General features: G+C 41.8%; 1 protein-coding gene across 1 annotated transcript; it reads right to left on the bottom strand.

The window, feature by feature from the left end:
* Positions 1-1,516: 1,516 nt before the first annotated feature.
* Positions 1,517-10,848, bottom strand: scp2b (sterol carrier protein 2b). Its single transcript, XM_079505979.1, has 5 exons — positions 10,703-10,848; positions 9,369-9,465; positions 6,683-6,812; positions 5,751-5,830; positions 1,517-2,429 (listed from the first exon to the last, which is right to left on the bottom strand). Exons 1-5 carry the CDS (start codon positions 10,723-10,725, stop codon positions 2,334-2,336), a joined length of 426 nt encoding a protein of 141 aa, XP_079362105.1. The 5' UTR covers positions 10,726-10,848; the 3' UTR covers positions 1,517-2,333.
* Positions 10,849-12,512: the final 1,664 nt, after the last annotated feature.

Raw genomic sequence — 12,512 nt, forward strand, 5'->3', positions numbered from 1 at the left:
ATATCTCATTTCCTTTAAAATGTTGGCCTAAAAGGTAACTGGGTACACTAACTACAGTATACCTTCATTTAAGTTTTCTTCATATAAAACGTAATGTATTTTAAAGGTTGTTAGTGCAAAATAAATGTCTAGAGGGTGCCATAAATGTCATGAGTATATATAGATTTTTCTTGAATTTGGTTTACAGACTTTAGGGTCATGTCTAGGGTCAGGTTTGTGAATATCCTAAGTAGTGTTTTTCCCAACTATTTATTGTGGGAAGAATGATTATGGATAAACATCTGTTGAGAAGAGAGACAAGACAGCGTAGCTTTATGAGTGTACAAACCCTTAAAACTATTATGGCTACATTTTGAACAGAGCTTCTTTAAAACAAATCAACGTAATCATAATCATTATCGTATGCACTGGGACCACACAATAATTATGGTAATCGTCACAGTGCTTTAGATGAATATAAAGCTTATATTTTATCTTCATTTAAGTCACTTCTTGGTTAAACGTCTACATTTATAATGTACATTTTGAATGTCTCTCTGCAAATTAGAGGAATAAAATATTAAACAAAACAATTGAAATATCCCATAACTAGTCACCGGTGGCCTATGAAACAGCTCCATTTTGGCAGCAGTGTTTGGTCCAAGAGGAGAATTGGACGGGCTCGGCCAATGCTGCAATGGAATTTGGGTCAGGGCTCGTTAACAGATTTGTGTTTTAGGCTTTAGCCACACTCTTCCCCCTTACAATGGAAAAACTACAGCGTGGCAGTTTGGAACCAGGCCACTGCCTTGTTGCTCCAAAGGGGACACAAACTCAATAAGGTCTTAGCCACATGACAGCAACCTCAAAGGATTGCTAAACATGAATCTGAACAGCGGGGGCGTCATGCTGAGATAACAAAATGACAGATGATTTGGGTGTGATCGATGCGAGGTGCTCATAAGCCCCGTAAACATTGTTCTGCATCAAAGAGAGACGTTGTCAGCATGTGCTGCAAGGGGGTCTCAGGGAACCTTTTGTAACCTCTGGAGTTTCATAACCGCACCAAGGATCTGGCAGGAATGGTTCACAAACCCCTGAGGTGAGCCTCCGTTTCCTGTGAACACAGTACCACTGTTCGTGCTGAATAAACACAGGGTCATGTTAGGACATCTGGCCAGTCTTTCCCCATCTTTGACATTGAACATAAATCCATCATGAATGTTTGATCACAGAAGTCAAGATATCCTCTTCCTAAATAAGGCCGGGACAGCAGATGTCTGTTATTATATGTGGCGTTTAACAGATAACCTGAACCGATTTCTGGAGGGCAATGCACAAATGACGCCACTGTTGGGAACATGTCAAAGTAATTTGCAGGGCTTCTTTTTTATTTCTGTCTGGAAAAAGTGTAAAAAACTATCCAGAAAGTATGCCAGATGTTCTGGCAACGTTCTCCTTAGTGATCAAGAGTAGATGCCAGGTAGAATTATGGCTTCATAAAAACTAAATTGAAATCAATTCCCCATGCCAAGTATGTTAAAGAAAAACAGGTTTATTTAGTAGAAACAGTTTATTTTTTTAGACTGACAAAACAGTGAAAATGTCATCCCTCATCTATTTGCAACGAGCTGTGCTGGAAAAAAAAACTATGATCATTGATGATGCAAAACAAACCCTCGTGAGTCTTGCTAATAACTTCTGAGACTCTGCGAATCTGAGACGACAAGGCACTTGACTGTTCTAGGTGTTGTCTCCTCCATGTTTGCCAGGAATCACTGCAGGATTTGTCTTATCTGGTGACAACCTGAGACGTCGGTACAAGACATGATTCACTTACATAAACGCTTCATTATCAATACAGTGACATTTTTAGAATTAAAGAAAGAAAGAAAGGTAACCATAAAAGTGGACATTGCAGGTGGACAACTGGACATCATTAACAGGAAGGAACATTTTCATTCAGGTTGCAACAAGTCATCACTGAATTCATGGAAGACTCAACTATAGAGTATACAGTACAGTCAGTATAAGAAGATCATTAGAAGGTATGAAATCTGACAACTGAAGCAGACCTTACTGCATCCATGCATATATTTCTCCACACAAACTTGACACACCACATCCCGCCATAGTGACACCAGCCTTCCCTACTGCAATGGTTGAGAGAGGTTACTGTAGAGATTCTGCACTGAACACAGGTGTATTGCTCCTCAGCGCTTATCCAGGATCAGTATCAGAGTTTAAATGCCTAAGAGTTAAGTCTGCAGCGTGGAAACCTTATCCTATTGAGTACATAGAGGTAATCTCCACCTACGGTACAGTGCACCGACCAGCCCTGATCTCTCCTTCCTCTACAGCTTAGCTTTGCCTGGCTGCAGCTGAAGGGTTTGTAGCTTCATGGCCATTCCCATGTTCCCTGTGATCTTCAGCTTGCCTTGGAAAAATGCCTGCGAATCAGAAGGGAGGGGAGGCTTGTTATTACAAGCCTTCTCCAAAAATCCACTACATCATCATCACACATAATTCACTCATTCAAAAGAGCCATTTTTGGCCAAAATAATTATTGAAAATCTGTCTGGAGATGATTTTTTTTCCCTGGTCTTTCAAAATAACTTTTTTATTGTTTGGTAATTTTGTCAAAGCAGATCAAGTATACTAGTACAAGCCAGCATTGGACAAACATGTCCTAGCCTAGCATGTTCACCACCAAGTGTTACTGTTGCACAGCCTAACACACAGACAGGCCAGGGAGGAGGGCTTGTATTACAGTACAGTACAGTACAGTACAGTACAGTACAGTACAGTACAGTACAGTACAGTACAGTACAGTACAGTACAGTACAGTACAGTACAGTACCACTCACTTCAGACGGGTCTGATTTTGTTTGCCAAACACATTACATTAAATCAATAACACACCTTCCATGTTATTCCATGTTATTCTCGAATGTAGACAGAAAAGGGAATGCTTGTGTTAAAAAAAGAAATCACACCTGTGTGAACTGAGCGGTGCAACTATGCCGTTATAGGTACTGTACTGAACTGAACTCTAGCGCAAACCCCAGGTCATACAGCGCTAGCCGCACGGCCCAACAGTGCCACATTGTGAAAATAGCTGATCTAACGTCAGCGCTAGGGCTATGTGGCTTCTGCAATAACAGGTTATATGGCCTTGGTGCTGCATTTCATTCAGTAAAACCCATCAATAGATTAGACACATGGCATCGTCTTTTCTGATGAAGATCTCTTAAGCTCTCTATGGAACTCTATATGGAAAATAGTACTAAATGAAAAACGTAATTGAAAAAACACAGCCTCCTCACACATTAGAAGGGCAATATCAGTCACAAGAACAAAGAAGGACGCGTGTTTTCAATGAATCTAACATGGTTAAAATGGAGACGAAGGAGAAGACGCTGGAGCAGCTCAGACAGCTCAGCCTTTTTATTCTGGTGATAGCATAAATAATGACTGACGTTTCGATCTTGCGACAGTCATGAATTGGCAGTGTCTGGGGATGCATTTATACAGGGGTATGTGAGGACTGTGCTCTCAATAAGCCAATGGCAGTTGGTTCTGTTCCATGGTTAAAATGTTTGTTATGTTGAGTTTGAAGTTACTATGGGTTTGTATAGGAAGGGGACATGTCTGTTAAAATGAATATAACATTTCTAAATACTGAATCAAGCAACTTAAAAACTGTCAGGAGTAATCACAAAAGCCAGAGTAGACGTTAAAATGACCCCAAACATGTTATATACTGTATAGTAATATTGTCAAATGAGTTTTAAACTAGTAAGGTAGATGTGAAATTAATGAAGACTGAACAAACGTGCATTTCCCGTCAGTCAGTCAGTCAGTCCGTCCGTCCGTCACCCACCCCTCCTATGGTCATGCCTCATGACATCACGTGACATCATCAGGGATGGAGATCCCTGATGTCATCAATATTAAGCCCATATATGGGAATGTCCATATATGGAGATCCCTGATGTCATCTATAGAGGGTATGTGCGTGACATCATCATCATACCCAGAAGTTATGCTGGAACGCCTACTGAGTGGCAAAAAAAAACTTTCTGGCCTTGACTCCAGTCCAAACAGATAAATCCTATCTGATTGCATTAGACGACATTAAGCAACGTTAAACTCACTTTTCCACTCGATTTCCCATTCACTTTATGCATGCACATACCCTCTATATTGGCCACCAACTCTACATCTGACCTCAAACCCTTATATCTCCATATATGAAACTGACCTGTTCTGACATTCCATATGTTGATCCTTCCCCATCCATCCTTCCTATGTCTTCATTTTGACCTGTTCATTCAAACTCTAGATGGGCCTGCCACAAAGTTAATAGTGCAGCCGCACCCGGCAGTCGGCGAAAACTAGTTCTCAACAGGCCCGAAAATTAATTACTCATCAAACCCTGTACACTCAGCGTTGTCACCCTTAGATATCCATATATGGAGCTGACCTGTTCTGACATTCCATATGTTGATCTGACCTCATGAAACCCTGTACACTCAAGACACGCTCCATATATGGCCAGTACAGAATTCATTCCATATGTTGATCTGACCTCCCATGCCAAAGTGCCAGCGCTCGCCCAGCAGTCTGCCGTCACCCAGGCGGATGCGTGCACGCGACCTGTCGCTTCTTGCCCTCAGGGCATCTTACTGGTAGACTAGCTGTCAGGTAAACACCGACATGTCTGTTTGTCCTCGCTGGCTGTCATCTCTCTCCTGGCGGACATAAAGTAGCTGCTGTCTTTCTCTGTATTGAGCAGTGCAGATGACAGCGACATATTCATAGGTTTGCCTTCAAGAAATAAACTCAACGGATGAATATAGCTAATATGATGTAATTATATTAGGTAATAATATGTTTAATATACGTTTTTTGTTAGGCAGAAGAGGAGTAGCCTAGATCTGCCACAGGAAACAAATCCATGGGGAGATTGGTCTGGCACTCCTCAGTTTGAATTACATTTCGCTCACCCAAAAGTTGTGGGTGACCATTCAGAGCCCACTATTCAAAGATACTTTTTTGTTGGAATCTGTTTGTAACTGACCCTTGGAAATAAATGTTCCACACCAAAGTTAAGAAGAGAAGGAGGGATGCAGCTGGTGGTACTCGGGTGTGGGCACCTCCGTGGGCGATAGACGGCATAAATAGACCATCAGCTCAGATGAGCAGCTCTGCATTTGTGTCGTGATTGATTGGACAGCTGATGCGCATTTCTGAAAAGGTTCTGAAAAACGATTCTCAACTTTTAAAAGTGCACCTATGCAGTTGCGCTTTGGAAATGTCTCATAGCATAGGGTTTAATGTAAAAAGGCAGTTCCATCTTTTTTTAAAGAGACCTAGTGTGAACATACCCTACAGTTTCAGAGAGGGAGCGAGGGACGCAGGCGTTCTCGCCTCGATCAGTGACGCCTCGGCAAAAAAAAGCGCGGAGCATGTGTGTGTCAATGCCATTTGCATCAATGCCAGTCAACTTCTCCATGCATCCAAAATAATTGCCTGCTTCTCATTGAAAATTAATTACCAAGGCACGTCAGTCGATTCCCGTCTGAAACGACCTTTATTTCTTGGCCAGTTCATCATTAGTAGGATATTTTGGCCAACACTGGCCGTCATCAGGGCAAAGGCCAAAGACGTGCAAAGTCTGTACATATATATTTTCTTTTTTCTTATGATTATCTTTAAACTAAATTGTTGTTGAAAAGCCAGGTCAGTGTGTTCTCAATGGTACTCACAGTCTGTGGGTTCATCTTTCCTGTCATTAAGGCCAACAGGTCTGCATCTGACATTGATATGGTGCAGTCTGCTTTCTTGGCTGTGAGGGAGAGAAAAACAGCATCACCGTCATAAACGTTCAACTTCTGTAGGTTTTATATTCTGAACTCCCAACCAGGATATTTCAACAGCCTTGAAACACAATTTACTTCCACACATTTCACGTACCCAACAAACGGTTCTCAATCTTATAAAAACTCAGTGATCAAACTTTTATTGTAATTTCCAGAGTTAATATATTAATACAGTATATTTTCAGAACCTGTTTCTCTGTCATCAACGCATAATCTCTAGCCCTCTTGATGTGGGGTCTGAGGACCCCACATCTCCGAGGTCCATAGCTAAATGGTTGATGAATATAGTGTTACGGCACCAGCCTAGGGGAACTGGACCGCAACATGACGACGATGGACCCCTCTTAAAACCTCTCAAATTAACCACCAGCAAACAGGAGTACAGCCTTTCCATGGGTTTTATTTTTGTCTTTAGGGGGGAGGTCTGAGCATCAAAATAAAACAAGACTCATCTTCAAGACAGATGCAGATATTTGTGTTTTGTTGGGGGGGTTCTCTGAAACTGTCCAATTAAATTGCTACTCAGCACTGAACACCCCCAGGTCATATGCGCCACGCTGGAGACCGGTCAGACGGATGACACCCGGGTTTATGCCAGAGACAGACAGACACACAGAGGATTTTTTAATAAATAGATAGAAGATAGATTAATACAGATGATGTCATGGTGTAAACTGTCCCACAACTTCCCAGAGATAAAAATCATATCATATTGCAGTCTGTGGCCTAATGCATATCAAACTGGGGTTCCTTGAAATAAATAAAAAAACTCTAAAGCACCACACTGTTGTTTACTTGATCTTAGGCTCTCTTCTCACCTGTGTCATTGTGAACGCAACCATTGCCGTTCTTCACATCCACAAACCAAGTGGCCTCCCCTCCGTTCGGTCCATCCTTCACTTTGAAGGCGAAAACCCCTCCGATCTTTTTCACAAACTGCTCGCCCTCCTGTGCCAAAGATTATGAATAGAATAGAACCTTACACACTTTTTTCTTGTGGAAAAGAGACCCCTTAGTTGTACGGCCTGTAAATAAGATAAGAGATACCCTACGGTTTTTGCCGTTTGGAAAACAAGCTTGTAAATATCCCCTTACTAGTATTGTAAATAATAAGAGACCTTACGGCTGTGCAGTTTGTACGATTTAGGCATTTAGCAGATAAATAATCCAGAGAGATTTACAGTAAGCAAGAACAACACAAGGTAATACATCAAATACATAGAAAGTCATCAAAAATCATAAGCAAGCTAATATCTGTCTAACAGTAGACGTTGTGGACTAATTGTGTGAGACAATAAATCTACCAGTGATAAATTGTCTCATTCTGAGTCCGTTGGGAGTGACACTCCGTCTACATAAAATGCTAAATTATAAATCTAAATTACATAAATGTAGCCTTAAATTAGCTAAGAGAGACTACGAGTATGCTGGTTGTTTGTGGAACGAGCTTCTACATTTTCTTTCTTGCCTTGATTTTCTCTGTAATCAAAACACTGGCTTATAACTGCACTGTTCAACATAGGCTATTATCAATATTCTACAATTGAGGTCAGACAATCTGCTGCTGGTAAACATACAATTTCACATTAAAACATTTGACTGATTCAATTACAATCAAGAGGCGTATCTACAATAAGGCGAGGACAGGCGTCCGCCTGTCCAAATCCATTTCTGGCCTGGCCGAAATCAATACAATGAGGAAAAAAAGAGGACAAAAACAAGACATGAGAACTATTAGTGGACAGCTGATTGGCCGTCGCGGTAGAGTGCAACCCTCAATCACCCATTGGAATGTAAATGTAAGGCCTTTCAGCCTTTGTATACTACTCGTCTGGCAGGTATATCTCTTTGAAAATTAACACAAACATCTTGCCTGTCCAAAATGTAATTCTTGCCTGCCCAAAATGTAATTCCTGGAAACGCCACTGATTACAATCACACAAAAAAATATGATTTCTGATCAGCTCACAATGGATCACTTACAAAGCTTGCGAGTTTGAAGCTCTGTGCATAACACGGCGCACATAACTCAGGCTTTAGATGCCTATTCGTTTATTTCGGTCTTAGATCATGTACAGGGTTGATCACAGGAAACTTTACAGAAAATATTTTGACCAAAAAGGTGTAGGCTGAAGCCGTAACTTATAATGCCTACAAATATTATACTCAAACAAGCAATGACAAAAATCAAAATCAATAACAAAACTTCAATGCAACAGGCAAAACAAAAGAGACATTGTTTTTTCTTTGATTTGGAACAGCTTCTGAATGTTACAAGGATGGTTCAAGTGGGACTGCAATTTCATTATCAGAATGAAGCATGAGGCAGGGTAGCGATTTTATTCTTTTCCAATGTTTTTCTACCACTACTGCACAGACATTGGTCAATTGCTTTGAGTGGTTACCAATGGTTACAGCCATGCTATTAGAACAAGAGAACAATACTAATTCTGTGCATGGTCTCTAATATATGAAAGCTTTTGTTTAATAGTGAATGCTTTTGTACGTCAGACAGGTATTTGGAAAAATAGACAAAATTATAGTGATACTTTGCTTGCTTTCTGTCCCAAACATTTTTGAGTTTGTGAAGGCAAAATGTACTATATAACTTATTCTATATTTTACAATATCTACCAATTAAAAAGCCATTTAGGGAAGGGTTTATCAAAGCAGTGCTGAATAAGTTAGTAGCTAAGCCTAAGTCTAAGCCTGGACCGGGTCATTATATTTTCAATCTGGAGTAGACTGCTATAACTTCATCAATGTCTGGTGGGCTACCACCTCTCACAATACACACATCATCCCTTTTTTGGTGTATAAAAGTATATATTATATGTTATCCTGAAATTCATTTCAAAATCAACCAATGACACACATTTTGATCAGTTATGACAGAATGGAATCTTTCGTTAATAGCTCCATCTCTTTCCAACGGGTAACGCACCTTAAGTCAGAGCGCGGTGGTCACAAGAAAGGTTATCCACATCTTTCCAGAAATCCTTACCCAGTTATTTGCAATAATTCAGAGTTCAGACCTTGGTGTCAATGGGTGCGTGGCGTTAGTCCGACGTCCCAATAATCCGACACCCATAAATCTGACTGGCAGAGCCCCATACTAACCCTATCCCCAAACCCTAACCGCACACGGAAGCCATGGGTGAGCCCCCCAGGCGCTAGCCCCTCCTATACACAGGTTTAATGTTTGTCTTTAGTTCAATGTTTGTTTTGTAAACGCCATTGACAATCAAGGGAAAATGTACAATGTGTCTTTATTGTTAATGGCGTTTAATGTTTGTTTTACATCACCAATACATCACCTAATCAACAAACATGAGTTAGACTTTAATATATTAGCGCCCCTCACTTCACAGTTCAGTTCAGGACAACTACAAGACTGTTCTGTGCCACGGCCATGCCATCAAGCTCTAACTTTTGGTAGCCCACATTGGATGACCACAATATGCTTGGGATTTGTTTGAATATATTCTTAAGGAATGTCATCACCTCCTGAAGCTTCTTATTGATCTCTTGGAACACAGCATGTGCCTTGAATCCCTCCAGTCCATCATTTGCACTGGTGTTAACTGCTCCAATCCTCTGCCTGTCAAAGATAGGATAATGAGTCATATCAGGAAGATCCTAATATAATAGGAAAAATGCTGTGAAATGCATTCACATACTTTCATAAAAATCCACCATAGCTACATGTTATGAGCTAGTTTCTGTTAATATATAATAGCTAGATTCTGTTCTATCCTAAGCAATTCAGCCGACGACATTAACAAATATGTTATGGTTTACATTTCGCAAACCTGCTTAAGGGATGTAAAGCTCAAACCACACCAAAGGGTCGGTTGGGACAAAACGGTATAAAGGTAGCTCCTTTCGGGACTCTCACAGAGGGTCCCGAAACGGGGCTAATTTAAAAGGTAGATCACACCAATGCAACTCTGTGTGGTCTACCTTAAAAACCGTTATGTCCCAACCCGACCCTTTGGTGTGGTTTGTACAGCTAGCTCTGGTCCATAACTAGCCCCATATGTGCCCTCTCCCTACGCTCATTCTGTAGCTCCGAGATGAGGTCACAGACAGAAACACCTCCCACCCCGTTCAGAAACGGCGCATGTTTCCACAATTCCCCATTGCTTACCCTTTTCTTAACAATGCACCAAAACCTTGAAGTGACGTTCCGGGTTTACACTAATTTACCGTCAACAACGCCAAAGAAAATCCAACTAGCGATTTGAACCGAGCCTTTACGAAGAGAAATTTGTCAGTCGCTTCCGTGTTTATCAAGGGATTGGTGCGTGTGCGCGGGCATGTCGAGTGAACTGAAGTCAGTTGGACATTTTCGACCAGCAGAGGCGCCGGGGAGGCGCTAAAGCTTTTCAACTTCCTTGAAAAACATGCTAAACAACCGCTGTAACGCTCGTGTAACCGTTTAAAGTTGGATTTTCTTTGGCGTTGTTGACGGTAAATTAGTGTAAACCCGGAACGTCACTTCAAGGTTTTGGTGCATTGTTAAGAAAAGGGTAAGCAATGGGGAATTGTGGAAACATGCGCCGTTTCTGAACGGGGTGGGAGGTGTTTCTGTCTGTGACCTCATCTCGGAGCTACAGAATGAGCGTAGGGAGAGGGCACATATGGGGCTAGTCCATAACCATAACTCTAATGCCTTTGCGGAAGGCATTAGAGCTTGTATGGAGAGAGCTAATGTACAGCTTGACCTCCTGCAAGCATGTCTTCATACACCGACAGGAAGAGAATGACCTCAATCATAAGTAATTTACTGCATCACTAGCATCAGTATCAAACATACGCCATAGTGTTCTTCTCACCTGTCAGCCTGTAATTCGGGCATTGTCTTATAACTTTAACTGTGCTGACAAAGGCTGCTGCTGCTCGAATCATGGAGGTACTTCCTTGTTTGTTGCTTTCGCACAGTCGTTCACTGACCTGATCTCCAGACTGTAGCAGTGGATCACAGATATGTACAGTTGTACACCAAGGTTTTATGTTAGAAATGTTGAGTGTGGGTCCCCAGCATTTACTTCTGGATGCTAACTTGCATATGCTGAGCAATTTTCATAATTGTGAACATCATCGTGCATCACAAATTAACGTCACCAGTACAAAACTGATTATGGGCAAGTGGGCATGGCTGTTTTTAGCAAGTGTTTTTTACTTTTTTTTGCTAAACTAATGCTTGGAATGGATAAGGATTCAGCATCATGAAAACCCCCTCGTTTAACACGTCACATGCCTGATGAAATTCTAAATATTTTGCCTTCTTTTTTTTAATATATTTTTTTATCCCACAATTTTGTAACCCATTTTTCACCCCTGTGTCAATTATCTAATGTGATCCTGGGCTCTACACACCCTCCGCCAACCTGGTCCCCATATATGGGGGACATGGGGAGAGCAACGGACTTGAACCCATGCTTCCTTCATGCCTGAGTGTCCAAGTTGCTCCTTTACACCTAGCTCTGGTCCATAGCCTTCTACTGCTTCTACGATTCTGCAGACTCGTAGAAGCAGTAGAATATGGTCCAGAGCTACTTTACACCTGACAGGGGGGAGTTTCCCTGGTTGGACGTAGCGCGTGGAAGGAACACGTTATTCCAACCAGTTCCTTTCCCCTCCATCAGGCCAGGGGGAGGCAGTTTACTGCATGTTTTTTGTGAGGGTACCTACCCTAGGGGACACGGGGTCGGGGAGAACATGCAAACTCCCCACAGAAAGGCCCTTTCGCCAACCCCGCCTCGGGTATGGGCACTGATGACGCGGAGGAGGAAACATGCCGCCAGCACCCACAGCGTCCCGAACGGGAATCGAACCCAGGACCTTCTAGCTGTGAGGCGACATATTTTCATATAGAACACCGAAGTCCTGACGTCACTGCCCTCTACTATCAGTAGAGGGCGCCAGTCCCATGGTTCGTGTATTTTTTTATAAGCATTATAATCTCCATAGGGGGATTTTAGATCGCCTCATATAAGAACTGTGTTTGAAAAATAAACCGATCACCCCGGCCTTTTCACTCATATGGATATGAAGCATCGACTGAAGGTGGAAATGTACAAATATACCCAAATAGTAACAAAATAAGCGTTAGAAACGAGCCAAACAACCCAGAGACTACATTTCCGGGTAGGCTGCTTCTGCCCACAGCCCGTCGCACAACAGAAACTGAACGTTAATTACGTTTATTTTATGTATCGTGGTTAGTACGAGTCGAGTCACCACCAGCTGAGCTTACGTCAACGAGGAATCTCAGGAACGCAATATGTTGACAGCTGGGCGTGACGTATATGCTCAGCGACATTGCATTCATATGTAGTTTCAAGGCTTTTGCGGTCACATTAATTCCATTTTCTCTAGAAACTGGCTGTATCAAATATGAATGGACATCATTAACGACGCACAGCCACTCCCCTGACAGAAACGCCGGGGTGGTCGGTTTATTTTTCAAACACAGTTCTTATATGAAGCGACATAAAATCGCCCTATGGAGATTTCAATACAAATAAATAAATACACGAAGCTGTGTGTTGGTGCCCTCTACTGAAAGTGACGTCAGACTTCGGTGCTCTTGCCTTCTATAGGTTGTTAATGGTATGGTCACATATTATCCCAATTATGAAA

The sequence above is a fragment of the Electrona antarctica genome, assembly GCF_951216825.1.
Source record: "Electrona antarctica genome assembly, chromosome: 7".
In the NCBI taxonomy this organism is placed as follows: domain Eukaryota; kingdom Metazoa; phylum Chordata; class Actinopteri; order Myctophiformes; family Myctophidae; genus Electrona; species Electrona antarctica.

Coding starts and splice junctions, on each gene's coding strand:
- scp2b (XM_079505979.1), bottom strand. CDS start 10,725: ATGCCCGAATTACAGGCTGACAG. Junction 6,813..9,368: donor TCAATAAGAAGCTTCAGGAG/GTGATGACATTC, acceptor TCTTTGGCACAG/GAGGGCGAGCAGTTTGTGAA. Junction 5,831..6,682: donor TTGCGTTCACAATGACACAG/GTGAGAAGAGAG, acceptor TCTCCCTCACAG/CCAAGAAAGCAGACTGCACC.